The sequence below is a fragment of the Microtus ochrogaster genome, chromosome 5 (genome assembly GCF_000317375.1).
Source record: "Microtus ochrogaster isolate Prairie Vole_2 chromosome 5, MicOch1.0, whole genome shotgun sequence".
NCBI classification, from domain to species: domain Eukaryota; kingdom Metazoa; phylum Chordata; class Mammalia; order Rodentia; family Cricetidae; genus Microtus; species Microtus ochrogaster.
The window spans coordinates 53,345,814-53,370,003 of record NC_022012.1 but is presented as its reverse complement, the minus strand read 5'-3'; the positions used below and the strand labels follow the sequence as shown (position 1 = coordinate 53,370,003).

At 40.0% G+C, this 24,190-nt stretch overlaps 1 protein-coding gene across 1 annotated transcript in view; it reads right to left on the bottom strand.

Moving 5' to 3' along the window:
* Me1 (malic enzyme 1) overlaps nt 1-23,750 on the bottom strand; it is a 118,172-nt gene extending 94,422 nt beyond the window's left edge. Inside the window, exons 1-3 of the mRNA XM_026779134.1 lie at nt 23,732-23,750; nt 8,033-8,166; nt 6,152-6,301 (exon numbers count right to left, since the gene is read on the bottom strand). Coding sequence (XP_026634935.1) covers nt 6,152-6,301; nt 8,033-8,166; nt 23,732-23,734 — 287 coding nt within the window. The 5' untranslated portion in view covers nt 23,735-23,750. The remainder of the gene's footprint in view (nt 1-6,151; nt 6,302-8,032; nt 8,167-23,731) is intronic.
* Nucleotides 23,751-24,190: the final 440 nt, after the last annotated feature.

Sequence of the window (24,190 nt, the reverse complement as noted above, 5' to 3'; positions counted from 1 at the left end):
AGAATCCCAGTTAGAGCGGTACCACCAATGCTTAGCCAAACCTCTCAACTACTCCCAATTTTGACGATAAAAAGTATATTCCAATGCCAGTTAGAAAGCTTTGTAAAGTACTGTATCTCTGCAGGGACTTCCATCCAGCAACTGCAGTTCTCCATCCTATGACCATCCTATGGAGAGGTATGCTGCCTTCTACACGCCTGTAGGCTTGCATCTCTACATCCTCCCGTTTGCTCTCAGGTGACCAGGTTCAAAAGCTGTTACTACTGCAGTCACGTCTGGACACAGTCCAATCTGCCAGGGACCCATCAAAAACACAGTTATCTAATAAATATAATATTCCAAGCATGAGAATATTTAATATAAAGTGATCTAAGAATAAATGCCTCTTTTCATTTTTTATTTTTACTAATGCAGACGAAGGTTTAGAATTCTCATCTAAAATATATGCATTCCAGTAGATGGGAGAGTAACTAAATGTATGTGTTTTTATGAGTACTTACCTGAGATAAAACTTGGCAGACTGTTTCTGAATTCTCCATATGTTACATGTAAACTTAAACCAAAACACCTGGAAGCACCACACAGGCTGTAGCAAAATTATTTTTGGATCTGAAACTCAAGCTTTCCACATATCAAGTTTCTAGATGAGCGCGAGGCTCAATGAGCTGTTACTCTATATTTCTAAAGGCTTTTTACAGTAGCAGATAAGTCTCACTGCCTTGCCAAAGAGATTTATATGTCTATGCATAAATTTGGCCAACCCTTAGATCCTGATGTAAAGAACTGATGCTTGACTCATGTCTGCATTTTTTCCATTCTCCACATTTTTCCTAATTAAGGCAATGCTTAAGAAAGAAAATACTTTGGAACTCAAAACTCCTCTGGGCACACACTGAATTCCCAGTTCTTAGGATTACAGGAGACTCGACCTCACTCCTATTGAGTACAAATCACGCATACATTTCATAAATGCAGCATTGTCCTACTCAGGGAAAAGAAGAATTGATCTCGCACTTCAGAGATCATCAACAACTGCATCTCCAGTGCCAATGGCAATCATTTTTTTTAAATAGTTGCCAAACGATCCACTGCAGTAACAGTTACAAACTACCTAGTTCAGACATTCTCATTTGCTTCATAGCTTTGAAGAAAATCCACCATGATTTCTCTTTCTTAAAACCTTAAAAATGATCAGTGCAAATTCTGAGCTTATTTTAAAGGTGACGAAACAAATTAACGGGAGTGCTAACTGCAGAACCTGTACAAATAAAAAGCAAAAGTGTTACTACAAGTAAATGCCAAAGTTTATTAATATCTAACAATAAACCACTCTTCTGGAAGAGTTAAAAATGTAATCAGTGATTTGATGTTTAAAAGAATTTTCTAAAGTTTACAGACTAAGTGAGAGGTATATAAAGTTATTATACTTCCTAATATGTTAACTTTTTTTTTTTTTTGAGACAGGCTCTCACCATGCCCTTCTTGCTGTCCTAGAACTCACTGTGTAGACCAGATGGGCTTCTGACTCAGAGACCCAGCTGCCTTTGTCTCCTGAGTGCCGGGACTAAAGGTGTGCCACCCACAACCAGCTTGTGTCTGACAATTCTAATGTGGCTGAATCCAGCCTTGGTTCACCTGGGCAGCTGTTAGCCAGCAACGCCTGAATCCTGAAGGACCCCTCCCATAAACACCCATCTGGCCCATTTTCTAAAAGTCAGCTCCACCTGCCTGACAGGCAACCCAGGACCTCTGGGCCCTGGCTTGCCTGGGGTTTGCATTTTGATGTCTCAGTAATAAGGAGAATAGTGCTAAACTACTAAAGTGGCTGCAAGACACTGAGGTCCACACACTCCCTAAATTTAACTGCTTATATCTCTATCCCGGTACTGTGGCATGAAGAGGCAGGGCATTTTAGAAGTAATCAGGCCAGGGAGCCCGTAAGACCAGGACAATATAAACAGGTGCCCATATAAACAAGTTCTCAGAGGGCTTAATAACATGAAGATATAACAAGCAACCAGACAGTGTTCTAGTGCTCAGAGACAATCCTTTCCAGAACCCAACCATGCTGACCTTGATCATAGGATCCCAGACTCCAGGAGTAAGAGAAATAAGCCTCTCTAATGAAAAGGTCACTCTGTTGATGGTGGTTGAATACAGCATCTGATTTGACTAGGACAATATCACAGAGTTATTTCAATGATTGAGCATGTAGCTTGCAAATTATACAAACTGGCCAGAAAACCATGTATCTTTCCATAAACAATACATGCTTAATTTACTTATAATCACCTAATGAGCTACTAAAGTAGTTCTAACTTAAAATTAGTATCGTATACCTATATGGCATATCATTTAAGCAATATGAATGCTTCTATTCAATTAAGCATCCACTTCATGGTTAATACAGTTAGTACAATACAGTCCCTATAATGTAACAGAAACATTATTTGTTTGAAGGAATGTTAGTCTCAGGGATTTTTTTAAAATATTATTTTAAGCTTTCATTCATTCATTCATTTAAGGCGGGGTTTCTCTAAGTAGCCCTGGCTGTCCTGGAACTCATTTTGTAGATCAGGCTGTCCTCAAATTCAAGAAATCCGCCTGCCTCTGCCTCCTGAGTGCTGGAACTAAAGGTGAGCACCACCACTGGCTTTAGCTTCTTTTCCTTTTGCTATGTCACAAATCAAGTTTCAATTAAAGGTGACACTCTCCTCTTGAGATTCTAGACAAATGCAGCTCCCTATATGGCATGAGTAAACATTTATTCCTATCTCCCTAGGTACAGTGTCACACATAGAGAAGGAGAATAATTTTTTAGGGTATTGCCCCTGGTGGCTTTCTCCACTCTAGTGAATGATCCCAAACCCACGTATAATTGGACAGCATTAACTGGATTATCAAAAGTTGGAGGGTCATGAAATTTGAAGGGAGGTGGAGGAAATAAAAAAGGAGAAATTGCCAGGTGGTGGTGCTGCACCCCTTTAACCCCAGCACTCGGAAGGCAGAGGTAGGTAGAGTTCAAGGCCAGCCTGGTCTACAAGAGCTAGTTCCAGGACAGACTCCAAAGCTACACAGAGAAACCCTGTCTTGAAAAACAAAAAGGGGGGAAAAAAAGAAGAAATAGAGGGTGGATATGATCATATTTCATTATATACATGTGTGAAATTCTCAAAAATAAAGATAAATGTAATAAAATATTAGAACCTTTGAATACAGCATCTATTAAGTTCCAAGCCCACACATCTTATTGACTTCTAGGCCCACCTATCTGGATGTTCCTCTTTTGCAAAAGTACACGACTATGGTAAGGCTGGTGAACACTGCTCTGCATCCCGTCGGATGGCAAGCATCCTGAGGGTGTTACAATGCTTATGCAACAATAACCACGACTGAGGATTATTCAGCTATATCATTTGAATTACGTCCAATCCCACCCTCCAAAAACTCACAAAATAGATATTATTCTAAGGAACAGGCTAAGAATTCAATTTAAATGCACTATAGCTTTCTCCAACTAATTTGAGCACTGAACATTGTTTGCACCTTGACTCTGGGTGGACCAACAGTACTAGTCTGGGCATCTTGGGAAAGACTTGTTTTGTTTTTTAATCTGTTTTCAGCTCCACCTTTTTGCCAAAATCAGTACTCCCCACATAAAGATGAGAAGTGAAAAAGGTATGCATTCAAGCTCTCTACACTCAGTCAAACTTCTTTGTCCTTGTAGACTGACTCATTGGAGTTGCATTTCCTTCAGGATCAATTATTTATGAGGATTTGTCTGTTAAAATAATAAGCTTAAACAGCAGGGGAAAATGATGGATCATCATTACTGAACATTTTCTCTAAGAGTGCATGAACAGGATGCTCCTGAATTACTGTTTCAGTGAGATAGCAGAAAGGGCATATTAACTGAGCACCAGCCAGGCACTGAACACTCAACAGGACTGCAAGAATAACTTGTAATAATGACGTTTCGGGTCCAGTGTAGTGGTGCATGCCTACAATCCCAGCTCCACAGCTAGAGGCTGGAGCACTGTGAGATTGATGGCACCCTAGTCTACACAGGGAAACAAAGGTTTAACTGGTACATAGAGAGCCCTGTCTCACAAAGAGTTTCCCTCTCTAGAATCTTATAACCTAGCTATGACTAGGGATCAAAATTATCTTGACAGACATTAAAAATATCAAAAGTAAGAACACAGTTATCAAATATATAGTATAATGAGATGTAGCTAAAAAAAAAAGACATGTTTTGGAGAAATGCATGTTTAAAATACAGTAGGTAGGACTGAGGAGATGGCTAGGCTCAGGACTTAAGAATACTTGCTGCCCTTGCCGAAGACCCAGTTTGGTTCCCATCATCCATGACTTCTCACAACCACCTGTAAATATTTCCAGAGGTTCCAATGCTCTCTCTGGCCTCCACAGGCATCAGGCATGCATGTGGTGCACTTACATGCACGCAATCAAACACTCATACACATAAAATTAATACTTAACATTTTTAAGTTCAAAATATATAGTAAGTAGGAAGGAGAAATACTTCAAAAGAAACTCTTTAAGTCTGCTTTATACGCCTGTATCATTAATTTGTACGAAGCTTTCTGAAACGTTTCACAAGGTATATTAGTAAGTAACTCAGGTAAGACAGAACTCAGTAGAACAGAAAAACAAAGAGCTGTCTCTGCCATCTGTGTAAAGGTTAGCCATAATTAAATGTGCTGTGAGAAGCAGACAGAAACACCAAATATGCAGAATTCTATAAAAATTACAGTGCTGTGGGCACATGGGAATAAGACAACCTAAGCAAGCCCAACAACAGTCTGAAAACTGATTATCCATGACATCCTGACGCCAACACAAAGTATCTATGCCAAAGAGACGAAATTCCTCATGAAACCAGTAAATGCATATTCCAGCTTTTTCCCTCAACAGTCATTAAGAATAGGATTATTCATATAAGTATTGATCTGGGAGGCTGGGGACACTGCTTAGCTGGCAGAGTGCTTTCCTAGCAAGCACATGGCTCCAAGCCATGTCCTTAGCACCACATAAACCAGGCGCGGTGGCACATGCCTGTAACCCTAGAAAGGAGAGGCAGGAGAATTCTATGCTGTCCTCAAATTCCGAAGACACCAGGCATGCATGTGGTGCACATATATACATGCAAGACATAAACATAAGATAGAATAAATGAACCGCTAAGAAAATTTAAAACAGGTAAATGGCAAGAAGTACATGAACATTAATAATCCAACATTATTAATCATCAGTGAAATGCAAATCAAACCCACAGTCAACTATCACTTGACCTCTGAAATGGATAGCCTCAAAATGATGAGAGACATTCTGCCTGGGGTATGAATGAAAAATAAATTACCTGGTGATGGAAGCAAGGGAAATTAAGGGAAATTAATACAGCCAGTATAGAGAACAATGGGGAGGGACCTCAAAAATTTAAAAACAAAACATCTATCAATCTCACTGCTGTGTATGGATCCAAAGAAAATGAATCAGTCTGTCAAACTGCTGTCACTGTCAGACTGTCAAATACACTCACAATACACAAGACACAGAGCCAAACTCAATGCCGGTAACAAATGAATTAATGAAGATACACACACAATGGGTTATTATTTGGCCTTAAAGGAGGAGGTTACCCTGTCACCGTAAAACCCTGGGTGACCATGGAGGACAATATATTAAATGAAACAGTCAAACACAGAAAGTACTGCATGGAAAATCACTAATGTGTGCCATCTCAAGTGGTCAGTCACTGCAAGCAACAAAATAGGATTTAGTGCAAGATTAGGAAATGATTGTCAAAAAAGCCGAATTTCAACTAGATAAATGGAGTCCTAGAGACCTGCTGTGTACCAGTGACTACAGTTAATGAAAATGTAATTTTAATTATTTAATTACTTAATGTATATATAAACAAGAAGGCAGCCCAAAGAAGCCAGAAGAGGGCGTTGAATCCCCAATATCTGAAGTATCAGACAGTTGTGAGCAGCCCACTGTGGGCACTGGGAACTGAACTCCAACTCAGGTCTTTTACACGAGCAGAATGAGCTAAGCTATAATAACCAGGGAGCCAGCTTTCCATTCTCCAAAATACAAATTGTACTTAAAATAAAAGTTTACGTACCTCGGTTTCCGAAATGCCAAACTGTATTGCTGGCATGCGAGACCCACAGTAGGAGTATAAACGATAGGCATGAATTTTTCAATATCAGACATCAACACACTATAAAAGAGCTTCTCATTTCTATCTTGCAGATCCATCAACAGAAGATACCTGAGGAAATTGGACACAATTTTAGATCTATATCCAACAATCAAAATCTAACTGCATAAATAGCTGTTAGAAATCTAATTCCAATCAAGTACTAAGTACATCTTTAGTAAAGTAGAAAGCATGAATAACGAAGCCAGGCAGGGTGGCATGTGCCTCTAATTCTAACACTCGGGCAACTCAGGCAGGAATGAATATGAGGACAGCTTGAGTTACACAGTGAGACCCCGCCTTACAAAAACAATAGCAACAATTTTTAGAAATATCCTTTAAGAAACTGGGGAGATGCTCAGTGGGGAAAGTGCCTGAGGTGCAAACATGAGGACCTGAGTTTGAAGCTCTGGGCAGAGGGGTCCATATCTATAACCTGGTGCCGGGATTACAGTCAAGCAAACCCCCAGAGCTCACTGGCCAGCCAGGTTAGCCAGTCAGTGTGCTCTGGGCTCATTGAGGGATCCTGTCACAGGTGGAGAACTAGAGAGAAAGATAGCCAACGTCAACCTCTGACCTCTACAAGTGCAAGCATGTGCATGCTTACAGACACACACACACATGCACACATATACAAATGTATACATACAAAAAACTCAACATCTCAAAGAATGAGGAAACACAAATTGGATTACTACCATTCAAACATCACTACTATTGTGAAATAACATAATTTTGTTCAGAACTTGGACAGACATAGTCCTTATTTTATAATTAAAGAGATGAAAATATCATAGTAGAGTTTAACCACTAACTCAAGCAAACTAATGGCCCTTCTTTGTTTCCTTCCTTTCTTTTTGAGACAATCTCACTATGCAGTCCTGGATGACCTAGATAGCCACTGCGCAAACCAGGTTGACATGGAGCTTAAAGAGATCCACCTGCTTCTGCCTCCTGAGTGCTGGGATTAAATAAATGCACCGCCACACCCAGCTTTTAACATCCTTTCTCCATGTAGAGGCAATTCTGGTCTAGTTATCCTTCTATGCATAACCCTTTATGTATTTCAATTCAAACTACTTTGTACAACTAAAAAGTTGTGACAAACTGTGTTCAGTAACAACGAGACCCTTTGCACTGATCTCTGGTGTGGGTCAGAGATCACTTAAGTGTGTGATTGTGTGCCAAAAGCTTACTCTCTGCTGTGCCAATTGGAATGGGGCTGGGAAATTCAAGAGGTGACATTAGTACTGGGAAAACTGCCCTCAGAAGAGACTAACATAGTTTCCACGAGCGCTTCCTTCAAAGGAAACTTACTTGATGAGATGGCGGCCCCTTCCAGCCATCAGATTCCACCCTGCTAGGGTGTGGATGAAAACCCATGCACTGTAGGAAGCCCTACCAAAGCCCAGACTGCTCAGGACTGAAAGTCTGCATCACTCCGCCATAAGACGGCCATCAGAAACACCAGTAATGACCAATGATCAATTTTAGAAACGAGGAAGGAAATTTTCTTGGGTATTTCTTCCTTTTGTGAAGAATATTCATGTTTACATACAAATGTATTAAGTAAATGTGGACATATATAATTTTCTCATAGAAAAATTATCTTGAGAAAGGTAAACTGAGAATTCAAATGATCCTATAAAGAGAGTAAATACTTTTTAAAAAAAAAATCACTGTATTTGCAAACAAATTCTCCTTAAAGTTAAATATCCATTCCAAATCATGTAATACCCCAACTTTCTTTTATAAAAAACAATAGCAGAGAACGTAAGAGAAATATGTTCATAAATGTGTTACCTGTCAAAGTCAGAGTTCAGACGCTCAAAATTCTTGACTACCCTAAGGACCTGGATCTCCTGACTGACGAAGCAAGGTGGTAACAATCCATGGATGTTCAGTTGCTGTCTCTCTTCCAGAGTAAATGCCAAATCCTAGGAAGAAAAGGAAAACAATGATTTCCAGAGGAGAAAAAGACAAATAGCACACAAGCACAGATCTGGGGAGGGCCGGGCCTAGCGCTGCTGCAAGTCCAGCCAGCCAACTGTGCACTAACCATCTGCTTCCTCATCTACAGAACCTGAGAGTAGGCAATGGACAGGAAGAAACTACTGAAGAGCACACACGTGAGAGGCCTGAGAGACAGCGCACTCGGCCAGGAACGTGGCCGCTACGCAAACATGAGCACCTGGGCTGTGAGGCCCAGCACGCACACAAAAGCCAGGCCAGGTAGGTAGCACATGTCTGTAACTCTGGCACTAGGGCTGGGGAGACAGGTGGACCTCCAGCTGGCCAGCCAATCAGTGAGCTCCAGTGTCAGTGAGTGCTCCTGTGTCAAAAAAGATTGAAAGTGATCAAGAAAAACACCTAGTCTATTTCTAGCCTCCACAGTTGCATATACACACGTGCATACAAATCCACATACACACACATACATAATATAGTATATACACCATATACATGTGTACTCCAAAAATGAAAGATACAATCATTAATGTCAGAAAATATGAAAGTGAATAGTTATCTATTTTTAAATGCGATTGAAGTAGGTCAGCTGACACCTGCTGTGCTTCCAACTGTGAACTGGGTCAGGAAATAAACTGCATGATTCGCAGGGACCCTTTCCAACCCTCCACCTCAGGTTATCTCCGACCAGCCTTATGCAATCCTGGTTACACGAATTTCTTCCCAAACCCAGATGCAGCACATTTGTAGTCTTCCATGCATGGCATCTTTATCGAGAGTGATCTTGTTGGCACCACAGTTTGGACATAAGACCTGTAGACTCAAGCTGGATCTGACTTGAAAGCCCTCCACCTGAGGACTAGCTCTGGCAGTATTGGAAGGCACTATGCAAGCTTCCCAGAGAGGGAGCAACCAATAGTCCTACCCTGCTGTACCACTTAAAAAGCCCAACAGTGACCATCATGGCGAGAAATCTCTCAGGGTGCAAGTGGCACTCATACCTTGTATGTAATTGGGTTTGAGGCCCACTTAACTGAAGGAAAATGATTCCTAATACTAGAAATCAAGACAACCACCCAGGGCCGGTAAGGTCGTGGATCTTCTAGAACCTACAACTGACACTTTACTAAAACACAGTGCTTCATAGATGCATTCTAAATATTTATCCTCCTACCCACAGATAAGTGTAGTTCTTACCATCTATCAAAGACACTCTGTTTTGCAACAGATGGAGACCTTTAAGAAAACCAGTCAAACTGCAGAGAACAAGTCATTACAGAATGCCCAGCCTCAACGGGTTCATATATAACCCAACTCCTGCACCTAAGGTTCAGAGAACATCATGGAAAACAGGAAAATGGTAAGAGCCAGGGAACCAGGAAATACGCTGTGGAGTTTTTGTCTCCTAAAATGACAAGGAAGTTTAATTCATGGTACTTCAACTACCATATGGCTGCCTGAAAAAGACATGAAGAAGTATTCCAGTGACAGACGTGCTAATACAGAAGGGGGAAATCTCACATGGCTCCACCCATAAACAAAGAACCTAAGGAATATTGAGAGGAGGAAAAAAATCTTCTTCCCCAGGGATGAGCCCCCTAACTTGTTATCCAATACCAAATGATCAGCCCTGAAATCATATAGATAACAAGTAATGCTAAATGGCCTGAGCAGGCTGTATTTATATATTCAAGCATGTGTGTGGGTAGGAGGAGAGGGAGACAAAGACACACTCAATTAAAAAAGAGGGAACAAGGGATGGATGGGAAGGGGGGAACTTATGTAATTACACTCTAACTTTAAAAGTCCTTCTCTTGGGTGGTGGCGGCATAGACCCTTAACCCCAGCACTCAGAAGGCAGAGGCAAATGGACCTCTGTGAATTCAAGGCCAGCCTGATCTACAGAGCAAGTTCCAGGACAGCCAGGACTATTACAAAGAAAATAAAACAAAACAACCTCCCAATAAAAGAAAGAAAACCTCCTTTTTACCTGCTTCTCCTTTCAAGACTGACCCCAAGTGCTTGATCCTAAGTCATTTCTAGACTCATCACCATTATTACTATACCATGTCAAATTATTTGTTTACATAAACATAGGTACTATAAAGCAACAGTAATTGTAGAAGACTATAGAACTCAAGAACGAACAAATAAAATAGAAATAAGGAGCTGATACAAAATGAACCTAAAAGATTTGTTGGAGTACACTACGGGAAGTCAAAGCAAAGAGACCCAAGAAGATTGATCTGGTAGACTGGGATGAGGAATGCTCTCTAAAAGATTCCTAGTGGAGATACTGAATCATAAAAGGCATCTAATCCAAGACCGGGCTGCTATTTCCTTAGGTCCATTATTAAGTGCTGAAATGGTATGATGGATGGTTGCCCTGATAAAAATAAGATTAGACTAGGAAAAAAAAAAAAAACTTCAGAGAACCTGTATGTCCTTTCTGCCATGTGAGGATTCAAGATGGCTGTCTGTGAAGCAGGAACTGGATCCCTCACCAGATACTACACTTGGGGCTTCCCAGCCTTCAGAAAGGCAAAAATACATACCTTGCATTTTTAAATCCCAGTCCATGATATTTTACCATTGCAGCACCAAGACTAAGGCTGGACCTTGTGATGCTACTGTTTCTTGACAGATGGACAGGAACACTAAAGACACAAATGGCTCTGCAGCTGTTCCCTCTGTCCCTGAATGTCCGTACAATGAGGACTAATGATTCCTGAATCCTGCCGTAATAACTCAATTTATTGCATACACAAAACAGGACATTTTCTCTGCTCCCCTCCCTGCCTCCCCCCTCCCGTTCAACCCTCTCTCTTGGTCCCCATGCTCCCAATTTACTCAGGAGATCTTGTCTTTTTTTACTTCCCATGTAGATCTATGTATGTCTCTCTTAGGGTCCTCAATTGTGGTCTAGGTTCTCGGATTGTGATTTGTAAGCTGGTTTTCTTTGCTTTATGTTTAAAAACCACTTATGAGTGAATACATATGATATTTGTCTTTCTGGGTCTGGGTTACCTCACTCAATATGTTTTCTGGCTCCAGCCATTTGCCTGCAAATTTCAAGATGTATTTATTTTTTCTGTTGTGTAGTACTCCATTGTGTAAATTTAATGCGTTTTCCTTATGCATTCTCTGGTCAAGGGGCATTTAGGTTATTTCCAGGTTTTGACTACAACAAACAATGCTGCTATGAACATAGTTGAGCACATGTCCTTGTGGTACGATTGAGCATCCTTTGGATATATACCAAAAAGTGGTATTGCTGCATCTTGAGAAAGGTTATTTTAAATTTTCTGAGAAATCACCATACTGATATCCAAAGGGGGTGTACCAACTTGCATTCCCACCAGCAATGCAGGAATGTTCCCTTTTCCCAACAACCTCTCCAGCTGAAGTTGTCATCAGTGTTTTTGATCTTGGCCATTCTTACAGGTGTAAGATGGAATCTCAGAGTTGTAAAACAGGACATTTTACATATTGAATTTTAAAAACACATTGCTGAAAAGTATAAAATTGATTATTATGGTAAAATTACTTTTAAACTTAAAGCAACCAAAAAGGGACATTTATGCAAGAAACATCTGTAAGATGGAAGAAATAATTCAACAGATTTTTCAATTGCACATATTCGTGTGTGTGTGTGTGTGTGTGTGTGTGTGTGTGTTTGAAACAGAACAGAAATTTGAACTTTTTTCAAACTACAAAAAGAAAGACTGGAAAGAAGAAAGGAGGGAGGAAGGAAGAAGGGAAGAAAAGGAAAGAAGAAAATATAAGGCAAAAAAAAAACCCTTCAAATGAATACAAATGGCAACGAGAAACAGTGAAACACTAAATGTTATACACTGTGAGTGCCTGCAAAACTACCAGCCAAAGTATGGTATTCTGAGAATACAGCTTGTGGTCAGAAGTACTAACACACACTCCTAGCTCAAGTAACAGTGGCACTTAGCCATCTTTACTCAGAGAGTCCACCAGGCCTTTTTACTTATGTTTTCCCCCATCTGTCTGATCGAGCAGACCTCTATACAGTATACCATACACCACGTAAATGAGAATGCCATCTGGAAATCTCCCCAGTCTTTGATGTTTAGTAATTGCAGACTCCTACACTGCTTGCCAAATATTCGCAGACACACTAAAGCACCAAATCATCTGTTAAAAACAAAACAAAGAAATATACTAATAATTAAGGCTTAAACATCTGGTGAAATGGGCCAAGTCAAAAGTGAAAAAAAGGTCCCATTATTAAGTTTATATCATTTTGTGACCCTTTAGGGTGTAGAAAAAAATCAGGGAATAAGGAAACTTAACTAGAATCCCTGGAACTTTTAGGATAATGCATGATTCGATTTAACCATAGCTTTTATTTACCATATCACTAGAGGCATCATCATTTCAGGACAATTTTACAGAAACTGATAAGTCAGCCATGTCCAGAAGCTGTACATTCGTGCTTTCCTGCATGGCCTGCACAACAAACGATGGCTCCGGAGCGCACATGCAGGGTCTGACTTGCACTGGACTTCTCTCAAGTTTGTCATGGAGTTGAGAAGGTTAAATGTCCACACGCAGATCAGGTTTCCAGACGGCCTGTAAAGTTCGCCCTCTCAGAAGACCAGTCTGAGCGTCACTCTCTCTTTTCCTTCGGCCTTCAAGACTCTTGCACTCAACCACCGGACAATAGAAGGCCTTTCTGTTTCACTGAAAAGGGTGGCCAACAAAACAACGCTTCTTGTGGACTCCACAGAGCTTCCGGAGAAAACACGCCTCCTCTACAGAGATCTGAAGCAAACCGCTAGCACGAGGGGTTTCTGTTAGAACCCATATGCAAACAGCCACTGAAGGAGCTGCGGGAGACAGTCGTTGATTCAGCAGAAACGTATCAGGAAACACATTTTGTCCTTTCCAATGACCATCTTTAATGCTCACAGAGAACTTGTGTGGTTTGGATTCACTTGTCTCAGAATTATAACTAAAATTAAACCATGCAGAAATGTAAAAATTTAAACTCTTACAAAAAATCTTGAGACGGATAACATACCCAGGATGCTAGCTGTGACGACAAATTTATTAATGTGCATATGACAACTGAAATAAGAGGACATACATGGGTGTTTGTTTACCTAGCGCCTAGAATGCCACCACACTTAACAGGCAATCCACAAATTGTGAATTAACTCCTCCATCTTCTGTAACCAAACACGACAGAAACATCACAAATCACAAAAGCAAGTGAAAGGTAACAACCACAAAGACACTACTAAGCCAAAAGCATCTCAGTTGTTCCACAGAGAAGACGAGCGAGGTGCAGCCACCCTGCAGTGTTCGTCACACGCTCCTGAAGACAGGCACAGTGTTTCTGCTTGCTCGAGCACTCAGTACACGCCCATGGCTACAAAGGAGACAACCGCTGACACGTGCAATGCAAACAATGCAAACGACCCTCAGATGCATTAGTCAGGTGAAAGAAACCAGACTCCACTCACATGACGTTCTGGAAAAGCAGGGGCCCAGGTAGAGAGAAGAGCTCACTACAAAGGAAGGGACAGAGAATGTTTGAGGTGACAGACTGGTTTTGCTGGAACTGATTGCAGAGCAATGTACACTGACAAAAGCTAATAGAACTAGTGATGGAAAGAATACACAACATGTCCACTACACCAATTCTGGTAGGCTCTAGTCCATTCAGCAGATGATCTACTGACTTAAAATGAAGAAATGTAGTAAAACGGACTAAAAGTTTGTTCATATATTGTTAAATATAGTAAAAAAGGACTAAAAGCACATTACTGATATACTTTACATTCTAATTTTAAGTATTATTTTTTGTCTAAATGAGATGTCTTTGACTCTTTTTTCATAGTCTACTGTTTAAACTTATTTTATCTAGATTTAATGTTACTGCAAATAATCTGACAAATCAATTTTTAAAAATATTTCCTCATACTTAAAATATTTTAGAATTTTGGAAATTTTTATTGCCATACATATACAAGAAAAGAATTTTTATTTTTATTAGTTATGATTTTAAATCAAATAAGTGAAATTGAAGCTAGGTGCATGCCTGTAATTCCAGCATAAGGGAAGCTGGAGACAGGATGATTATAAAGTCAAGGGTTGCTGAAGCTACATAACAAGATCCTGTCTCAATACAGGTATAAATTTTTAAAAAGGTTAAATTGAGCTTGAATTTTTATTATATTTTGAATTTTACAAGAGTTTATATACATATTTTACATCTATAAAAAGAGAACCATTCCTTCCCCACAGCTTTAATCCTCAAAATTATTTAAATAAACTTTTTCTAATTAAAATAATTTTTTATATTTTTCCTAGTGGTATGCAAATCTTGTTCTTGTGTGCATATATTGGTTTCTATGTGTGTGCAGATGCATGTGGACATGTCGACATGCAAGGCATGTGCATGAAGAACAGGGGTCCACACTGATCATCTTGTGTGTGTGTGTGTTGGCTTGTGTCTATGTGTGTGCAGATGTATGTGGACATGCAGGCATGTGCATGAACAACAGGGGTCCACACTGATCATCTTGCTTAGCTGCTCTCCCCCTACCAAGCCAGGGTCTCTCTGTGAACCTGGAACTCATGAAGTCAGCTAGACTGCCTGGCCAACGAGCTCCAGAGATCTTCCTGTCTCCACTCCAACTAGGGCTGGGGTTAGAGACCTGCACCACTATTTTACATGGGTGCTGGGAATCAAATGTAACATCTTCATAATTGTACACTGGGCACTTGATTAAATGCCTCCCCGGCCTCCTTTTTTAATTGGGGGGGGGGGGTTACTGATTTGGAATCCAGGATTTGGAGTTCAGGTACGATGCCTGCCTATAATTCCAGCACTCCCCAGAGAAGCTGAGGCAGGGAGAGTGGAGATCAAGGACAGACCCAGGTGTGGTGAGTGGTGACTTTTGAGGGAAGAGGCAGGTAGGTCAGGCAGGACTTCAAGGTCAGCCTGGTCTACAGAGTGAGTTCTACCTAATCCAAGTAAAGTAAATAAAAACAAAAAGTGTTCAAAGCCACTCTGAGGTATACAGCCTTGGTCTCAAAAGAGAAAAAAATGCCTAAATATTTTAAGGTAAAATCTAGCCTAACCAGATCCAGCAAGTCCCAGGTCAATAAGAGGCTCTGTCTCAAAAGGAGGAGGATGGTTCCTGAGGAACAACACTTGCAGCTGTCCTCTGGCCTCTACATACATGCGCACGTACACACACACATACACACACGCGTGCACACACGCACGCACAAATAAAATAACATCTTGCCATGTCTACCTCTGAAAACAGTACACAAAAGACTCGCTCTAAACTGCACACACCTGTTACGCCTGTCAGCATCTCAGGTATACTGTTTTGGTGCAATGAGTCTTTAATATCTTGATTCACAAATTTTTAAATATTTTCAATATAACCGGTTTTGTTTGTAGTATCAAGTGCACTATTTATTCTAAAGGGTGCTTTTAAGGTATATAACGAACTGTAAAAAGGGCCTTTGGCATAAAACATGTCAAGAACTGCAGCAGAGAACTACGCTTCAGATTTTAAGGCACCTCTGACATAACGCCAGAAATTCCACAGGCAGCTTCCTCCACAGGGCCACAGCTGATGTGTAGAGATGCTTTCTGACTTAAGCTTGCTACTTTATTGAGCTTGTAAAGTTTGTTGTATTGATCAGAATTCATTGTATAGACACACATATATATGAGAATTACTAATTATAAGAGAACTATAATCTACTCACTGGCTGGGGGTCAGAAAAGCCACAATGTTACCTCTAACAAGCTGCAGACCCAGAGGAGTCGGTGCTATGCTATCAGGCCCAAGAAGCCCAAAGTACAAGATCCTTGAAGGGAATTTATGGAAAAGGGAAAACAAAACAAAAAATAAAAAAAAATACCAGATGTCCCAGCTTAACGACAGGCAGAAAGAAAACCTCCCTGCTTGTTTTATCCCATTCAGGCCTTCAACTGGTTAAATACGGCACACCCACACTAGAAAGGAGAATCTGTTTTACTCAACTCAAAGGTTACACTCATCCAGGAACACCCTCTAAGGCACTCCTAAAAAGAAATACTGACTGACCAAATGGATGGGCACCCCTGTGATACATAAAGTTCACATCACTCAGCTAATATTTTCCAACAAGTTATGTTGGAAAGTCCATGATTCCGGTGTTATGTTAGTTACATTTTGCTGCTGTGATAAAGTACCACGACCATAAGCAACCCAGGAAGGACAGACAGTTTTATCTTCTCTTCCATCTAACGGCCAAGGCAGAAACTCAAGGTAAGAACCTGCGGCTGGAACTGAAGGAGAATCATTGTAGAAATGCTCTTTACCTGTTTGCTTCCTCGGGCTTGCTCAGTTACCTTAGAGATCCCAGACCCTCCTGCCCCGGGACAGGACCTCTATCAATGTGCCACAGAGAAATGTAATGAGACCCACAAGGCGGTAATAGTGGTACATTCCAAATGAGTAGCAAAATCTTAATGCTGCATAGACTATAAAAGAGTAGTCTTTCATTATTTCCAGAACTGATAAAGAAGAATGACTATGCAAAGAGATATGATCATAAGACTTCTAAGTAGACTAAAATACAATTATAAATATTAAAACAATGGAAAAGGAGAAATCCCAGAGTAAATATCAGAGAACAGACATCTAATAATGGTAGCTATAGATCCAAATGTAACAATCATACTGAATATAAATGGTCTAAACATACAAATGAAAAGATACTGTTAGAAACTGGTGATGGCTGCACAGATCACCCCCGCGTCTCCATATGTCAGCATTTCCAACTTTACATCATAATTTGATGTCTGTGATCCTTTGAAACCAGCAATAAATACCTTCATGCTACATGTTGTTCTCAAAGAAGGAATAATTGTTTTCCACTTTCCTGATAAACTGAATTTTTCTGAGGACTTTAAAAATCATAAATTGCCTGAGAAATTAAAGTTTCCTATCTTAAGATATAAGGTATTAGTCTTCTCCTAGATGTCATACAGTGACTTTTATTTTTTTAAACTTAACTTTAAAAGACATAATTTAGTTTTAATGATTTTAAATTTGAAAATAGAAATTGTATCTGTTACATATATTAGGGAAATGTACACAGTGTAGAATGAATAACTTAAAGTAATTAACGTATGCCACCCCCACATTCCTTATAAGAACACAGAATTTAGGAAGATGTCTTTAATACGATGGTGGTTGAAAATTACTTTATTTATATTCATAACTATTATAAATTTATTCCGAATTGACTCATCACTATAAAGATTTCCTTCTCTCATCTACATTTTGTATTTTATTTGGGGTAGGATTTCTAGTTGATTTTTTTGGTCTGATTTGGAGGATATTCAGGTGGGGCCTCACTGCCTGATCCAGGTTGATGCACAACTCTCCATGCACTTCAGCTGATCTCAATTTGAAATCCTCCTGCTTCCACCTCTGGTTAATTTTTCAAAACATGAACCCTGCACTGTCTAACAGAGGATCTTCATCTGTATTTCTTGTTTGTGTTTTTCCATACCTTTACTTGGCCATTCTGTAACATTTTGTTCTATATTTGAGACAGCGCATTGTGTGGCCTAGGTTGGCTACAAACTCAATACGCAGTTATGGATGACCTTATTCCCACCTCCTCGCCGCCTTTACCTCCCGGGTACTGGGTTTGTAGGCCTGCACCACAATGCCCAGCTTATGCCATGCAGGAAATCAAACCCTGTACTTTGTTCAAGATAGGAATGAACTCTATCAACTGAGCTATATCCCCAGCCCTGTTCTGAATAATTCTTCTGCACAGTGTAGTTAGTTTGAGCTTTATCAAATAATCAAAAACAAGTTTTAGTAATCCAACTTATTTATATTCACTGATCTGACCAATGTTTGATCATGATCCTATTATTACATTTGAATATACATTTGCATATTCTAAAAATAGGGCATTAGACGTCAAATTAGTAAAAAATTAAAAGACAGCAGAAGGATGAGCATTTCCAGTTTCAATTTCATTTCAGCTAATGGCCCAAATCATGAACTTAGTATCAAGCTCACTAACCAGACCTGTCACTATAGTAACACTCACCCTCATCTCAAAATTACTTATTTATCTTGATGCGGTAGTCTGTACCAATAATCCCAACTACTCAAGAGACTGAAGCAAAAGATCAACTAAATTCAAGGCAGGCTTGGGTAATTTATAAATGCAAACCCTTGTCTCAAAATAAAAGAGAAGTGGGGAGGGCTACAGTTAGATCAGTGGTACAGTTCTTTCTGAACCTACAAAAGACCCAGGGTTCATTGTCCAGTATTGAAAAAAAAAAGATTTTCCAAGCCTCTGATAAAATCTATGACTTTGACACATGTGCATGGAAAAACAGGAAGATGGGCTAAACTAGAGTCCCATAGGCAACTCTGAGGACAAAGAAAATAACTACTCTGTAAAGATATTCCTTAATAGCTTTCTAGAATCTCCACTTAAAGGAGCCAAAGCAGGAAGGTCTTAGACTATGAGACACTGACTGATCGATCGCTAGCTTACTTTTTTCTCAAACTGAAATAATAGATACCACCAGAGTGCAGTAAACACACGTGAAAGTATTACAATTGAAAGTTCTTTAATCACATGTGTGTATTAGATGGTCAGGGCTGCCAACATAAAGGACAGTACAACAAGCAGGGCTGTCTAAACAAAATCAATTTATTTCTCAGTTGTGAAGGCTGGCATTCTGGGATCCACCTACTGGCAGGGCTGGTTTCATCCTGACGTTTCTCCTACTCCACAAACAGGCTTCTGATCCACCGACTATCAACTGCTCCCTGTGTCTGCACAGCTCTTTCTTCTATAATATACCTTAATAATTCTCATTATCATGGCATCAGGGCCTACCCTAAAGATCTCCCTTCAATTATGTAGTTAGGGACCTTACCTTTCTGATTACATTCTGAGGTACTGGGAGCTACAATTCTAACATAAGAATTCTGGAGTCATGCAATACATAGCATAATAAGGCTTTTCTAACATATGTGTGTGTGTTAATTTATAATATAGATATACTATGTCACAATCAAGTCAGAAAATAACCTTTGAAGACTCTGAATAATTTAAAAGATATTGTAACTCTTTTTTTTTTTTTTTTTTTTTTTTTTTTGGTTTTTCGAGACAGGGTTTCTCTGGTTTGGAGCCTGTCCTGGAACTAGCTCTCTCTTGTAGACCAGGTTGGTCTCAAACTCACAGAGATCCGCCTGCCTCTGTCTCCCAAGTGCTGGGATTAAAGGCGTGCGCCACCACCGCCCGGCCGATATTGTAACTCTTAATATTGTACTGCAGTCTTTGGCTCCGTTCAATCTTCAGATTCCTGTGACTACTCATGATGGAATCACCATCATGAACTCAAGCACTCCTGCTGGTATTCTTAATGAGGAAAAAAAATTATATCAGTGACCTTTTAGTGTAAAAGCTCTGGAACTCCTAGTCCCATGATTTTCCGAAAACATTTTCTATTGTTTTAATCCACAGTTACCAGTTTAGACTAGCGAGGGTCCAAGATAAACCATCTTCTACCTTCAAATCCAAAGGCTATGGGTGTCTGGGAACACAAGAGTTGGCGGTTGACTTAGATATATTACAAACCTACCTGCATAGCCTCAGGAAAAATAATGGTATCTTTTTCATATTTTCTCTATTATACAAAACAATAATCACTTGTCTTAAACTAAAGTGCTTTCTGCTCCTAATTTGTTTCTTTCTCTTTTCCTCATAACATACCAAAGTAGTTCCTGATAAGATGAAAAGCAGGCAGCTATGCAGTACTTATCAGAAATCCTACTTTTAGATCCCAAAGTTAATAACACAGTCCAAATTATACTTTTTTGAGAAACTGTCACTAGCTCCAACTGGATCAACATTCCTATAATACCTAAGAGGGGAAGCATGCAGAGACGCATAGGAACAATCACAGATAATAAAGTTCTCAATTGGTGTTTTCCTACCAGTGCATAAACAAAGTGAGGAATAATAAAAATAATATTTTATTGTATATAATTTTAATTTTGTACATCAGTTTATAAAACATAAATATTGACCACATAAAATTTCTGAAAACACAATATACAAGCCATCTAAATCAAAAGCTATCCTAGAAATAAAAAAATTTTAATTAAACATGCTACATATACATATCTATATGGTGGGTATAGATGAGCATCTTAAAATAGTACTTCAGGCTGCAGAGTATGGTGGCTCACACCTGCAATTGTAGCACTCAAGCGGCTAAGGCAGGAGGATTGATTTGAGTTCAAGGCCAGCCTAGTCTATAAAATGAATTTCAGGCCAGCTTGGGATATACCAAGTGAGATCCTGTATCAAAAAAAATTATGTGTATGTATGTGTGTGTGCTATAGTAAATAAAAGATAGTAAATCCCCTAAGCATGAGACAGATGTACTTTCCAGCTATGATGGAATCAGTCTGAAGTGATACACATTTGATTATTAGCAAGCAATCAGGTTCAGAATTTTGAAGACCCTATGTCTCTCAGGTTTTCTTTTTTATTTCATGTCTACTGTTAACTTTGATTTTACCAATTTTTACCTCCTTAAGATTATCCATAAGTTGGTGTGAGAGATCCTGCTGTCTGTATGTTGCTTTTCTTGGTTAATGAATAAAGTTCTGGCCTGTTGATAGGTCAGAACGTAGGTAGGCAGGGAAGACGGAACTGAATTCTGGGAGGAAGAAGGCAGAGTGAGAGAGACACTATGGAGTCGCCAGAGTCAGACATGCCGGAACTTGGCTGGTAAGCCATGACCTCATGGTGATATACAGATTAATAGAAATGGGTTAAATTAAGATGTAAGAATTTGCCAATAAGAAACTAGAGCTAATGGGTCAAGCAGTGATTTAATTAGTACAGTTTTTGTGTTGTTATTTTAAGGGCTAAGCTAGCCGGGCGGGTGGGATGAATAAGCAGGCCCTCCTACAACAATAAGTAGTTAAAATTTCACAGATTGTAAAGATTAAGCCAAATTCTAACATTTCTAACTATATTCCATTATACACTAACAGACTGAAATGAACTTTAGGCTTCAGTATAAATGTGCATTAGTTAGATATTAGTTATTTAGTTACATTTGTGAGCATACTGTCCTAGGATGATGCCAGAACTAAGACTTGGGAAGCCACCTGCATCTGTTGGGGTGGTAGCTAATGCCTTTAATCGGAGCATTTGAGAGGCAGAGGCAGGCAGATGGCTATTGAGTTCAAGGCCAACCTGGTCTTCACAGTGAATTCCATTCAGGCCAGCCAAAGCTACACAATCAGACCTTGACTAAATAAATAAATAAATACTGACAACATAATAAATATAAAATAATATGGGACAACCAAATGTATAGGTGTTAAGCATTAAATAATGATAATGGAAATAAGATAATTAGGAAAGGTTTCCACAGGGAAATTATTACTGAATCAATTAATATTCTTTTAATTCTAGGAATTACAAAACAAAAATGGAAAGAAGAAAATCATCAAATATATTTTAAGCTGAAGGCTAAGCTTCGGAGTTAATCAGATGAATCTGCTATATATAGGAAAACAATAATTTTACTTCAACTTAACAGGAAAAACACTCTGAATACCTGACTAACAGAAGGAGACAGTGAATGAAACGCTAGGTGGTGGAGATGCTGGAGATGTGTGTGTGTGTATGTGTGTGTGTGTGTGTGTGTGTGTGTGTGTGCATGTGCACGCACGCGTGCACAAACTGTGTGTGGTGCCTCTAGCTGTGAGATACCTGATACAGTCTGGGAACTGAACTCAGGTCCTCTGCAAGAGCAGCTGCCACTTCTAACCACTGAGCCATCTCCCCAGCCCCCACAGATGGTTCATCCACACATATATGTAAGGAAATAATACTAACGAAGTGTGTCTTAGTCACCCAAAGGCAGGGCCATAAAATTCTTTCTACAACCAGATGACAGGCTAGGCTAGGCTATTAGGAGACATTAAGAGAGTTAAAATTAGCATCATCCCTTCCGAGTCAGGTCACCTCAAAGTAAAAAAATAAATAAATAAATAAATAAATAAAACAACTGAATTAAAAATCCTGTCCTACTAATGAAGACAGAGGACTCTTGAATGTACAACAGCTAACCGCTTTCAATGACAGGACTTTCACGAGGCACCATACTGATCCTAAGGCTAAATAAATTCATTTTATTGATTGCCCAAGGATGACCCAGATTTTTTTTTTTTTCTTTTCGAGACAGGGTTTCTCTGTGTAGATTTGGAGCCTGTTGTGGAACTCACTCTGTAGACCAGGTTGGCCTCAAACTCATATAGATCTGCCTACCTCTGCCTCCCGAGTGCTGGGATTAAAGGTGTGCGCCACCACCACCCGGCTGACCCAGATTTCTACGTCACTGTTTTCTCTGTATTTGATATATTACAGAAAAATGTGTGAATACATTAACGCTACATTTTTCTACCATTGCTGCAAGATCTTTGTGACAATGTTATCCTAAATTGGCATCAGCTGTTACAGGACGGGAGCTTCTGAACACAGTGGGGTGAGCATACCTTTGCTAAGGGATGGTCAGGCCTGTCTACCCACTCTTAACAAACACGTCAATCTTAAGAAAAGCAAACAGGTTATACTACTCAGGTGATCTTGTCAAAGCAATCCAGGATTTCGTCATAAATTAGGGCAGGCAGGTAACAGGTGAAAGTCGTAAGTGGATCTGTCACGCCAAAGTTTACCTTTGTTCTAGTGAAAATAAGCCTCGACCTACAGAGTAATAAAGGAAGAAAAAAATCAAACTGGCAATTAAATTTATTTTGAGGGAAACATAAGTAGGAAAAGTTAAAATTTTAGAGCATGTACTATAAAATAGCTATAATAATAAATGATAAAGATTTGTAAATATCACCACAAAAAAATTGGAAACTCAAACTAGCTATAATATATGAAATAATCACACCTCAGTAAGTTACTAATAATGATCAACAAGTCACCAACAACACGACTAGCAGGGAATGAACAGATGATCCACTTCTTAATAAAAAAGGAGGTTCACTAAAGTGATAACCTAAACGAGTGAACAGGCCTCCATGCTGACACTCAGGTCACGCTTCACATACTGAATAAATTGGAAATGTCAGGAACACACACACACCAATCTAAAGACAAACCACGCTGTAAAATAAGACCTAGTTATTTTTTTTTTTTAAAAAAAAGATTGATTCTAAAGTGTTTTTATTTAGGAGAGTTCTTGGGTGTGGAGTGGGAGAAGAGATGTCACAGCTTGGGAAAAAAGAAGAACTCTGATTAGGGCATACACTGAATTTCCTTTCAATAAAAAAAGAGAGAGAGAACAGGTTAATAACTTCCCAAGAGCTAGAATTTAGAAAGAAAAAAAAATGGATAAAATAAACGGCTTTACCACAATCTCACGTAAGTTTTCCCAGCAAGGCATGCACGCAGGGTCCAAGAGAAGCCACCCACCATGCATCCTCAGCCTCTTAACCATACCATCCCAGAAACCAAGAGGCCCTGCATCCCCCACAGGGTCGATGGGCTCCCAGGCACTCAACCCATCTCTGTTCAGGCTGGACCAGCAGAGCCACTGTCTCCACAGCAGCCTCCAGTCACTGCCAGTCCAGCCAGTCACCTGTACAAGGATGGCACATCGGGGCTGCCCTGGCCGCCCGCCCGCCCGCCCGCCTGCCACCCTCACAGAAACCGCTCAATTGCCACACTGGACCACACGTCCCTTCCCGGGCTGGGCTCCTGGTTCTCGGGAGAAGGGCAGACAAAGCAGTCCGGGGCACAAGTTACATCTCTCCCGGGGGTCCCCCAGCGGATGCCGAGGGGCGCGGGCGCCGGCTCCGCCGTAGCCTCCCCGAACGTCCCCTCGGTGGGACGCGGGTCCCCGCGGCCCAGGGGCCGGCGGCGGGGCCCGGG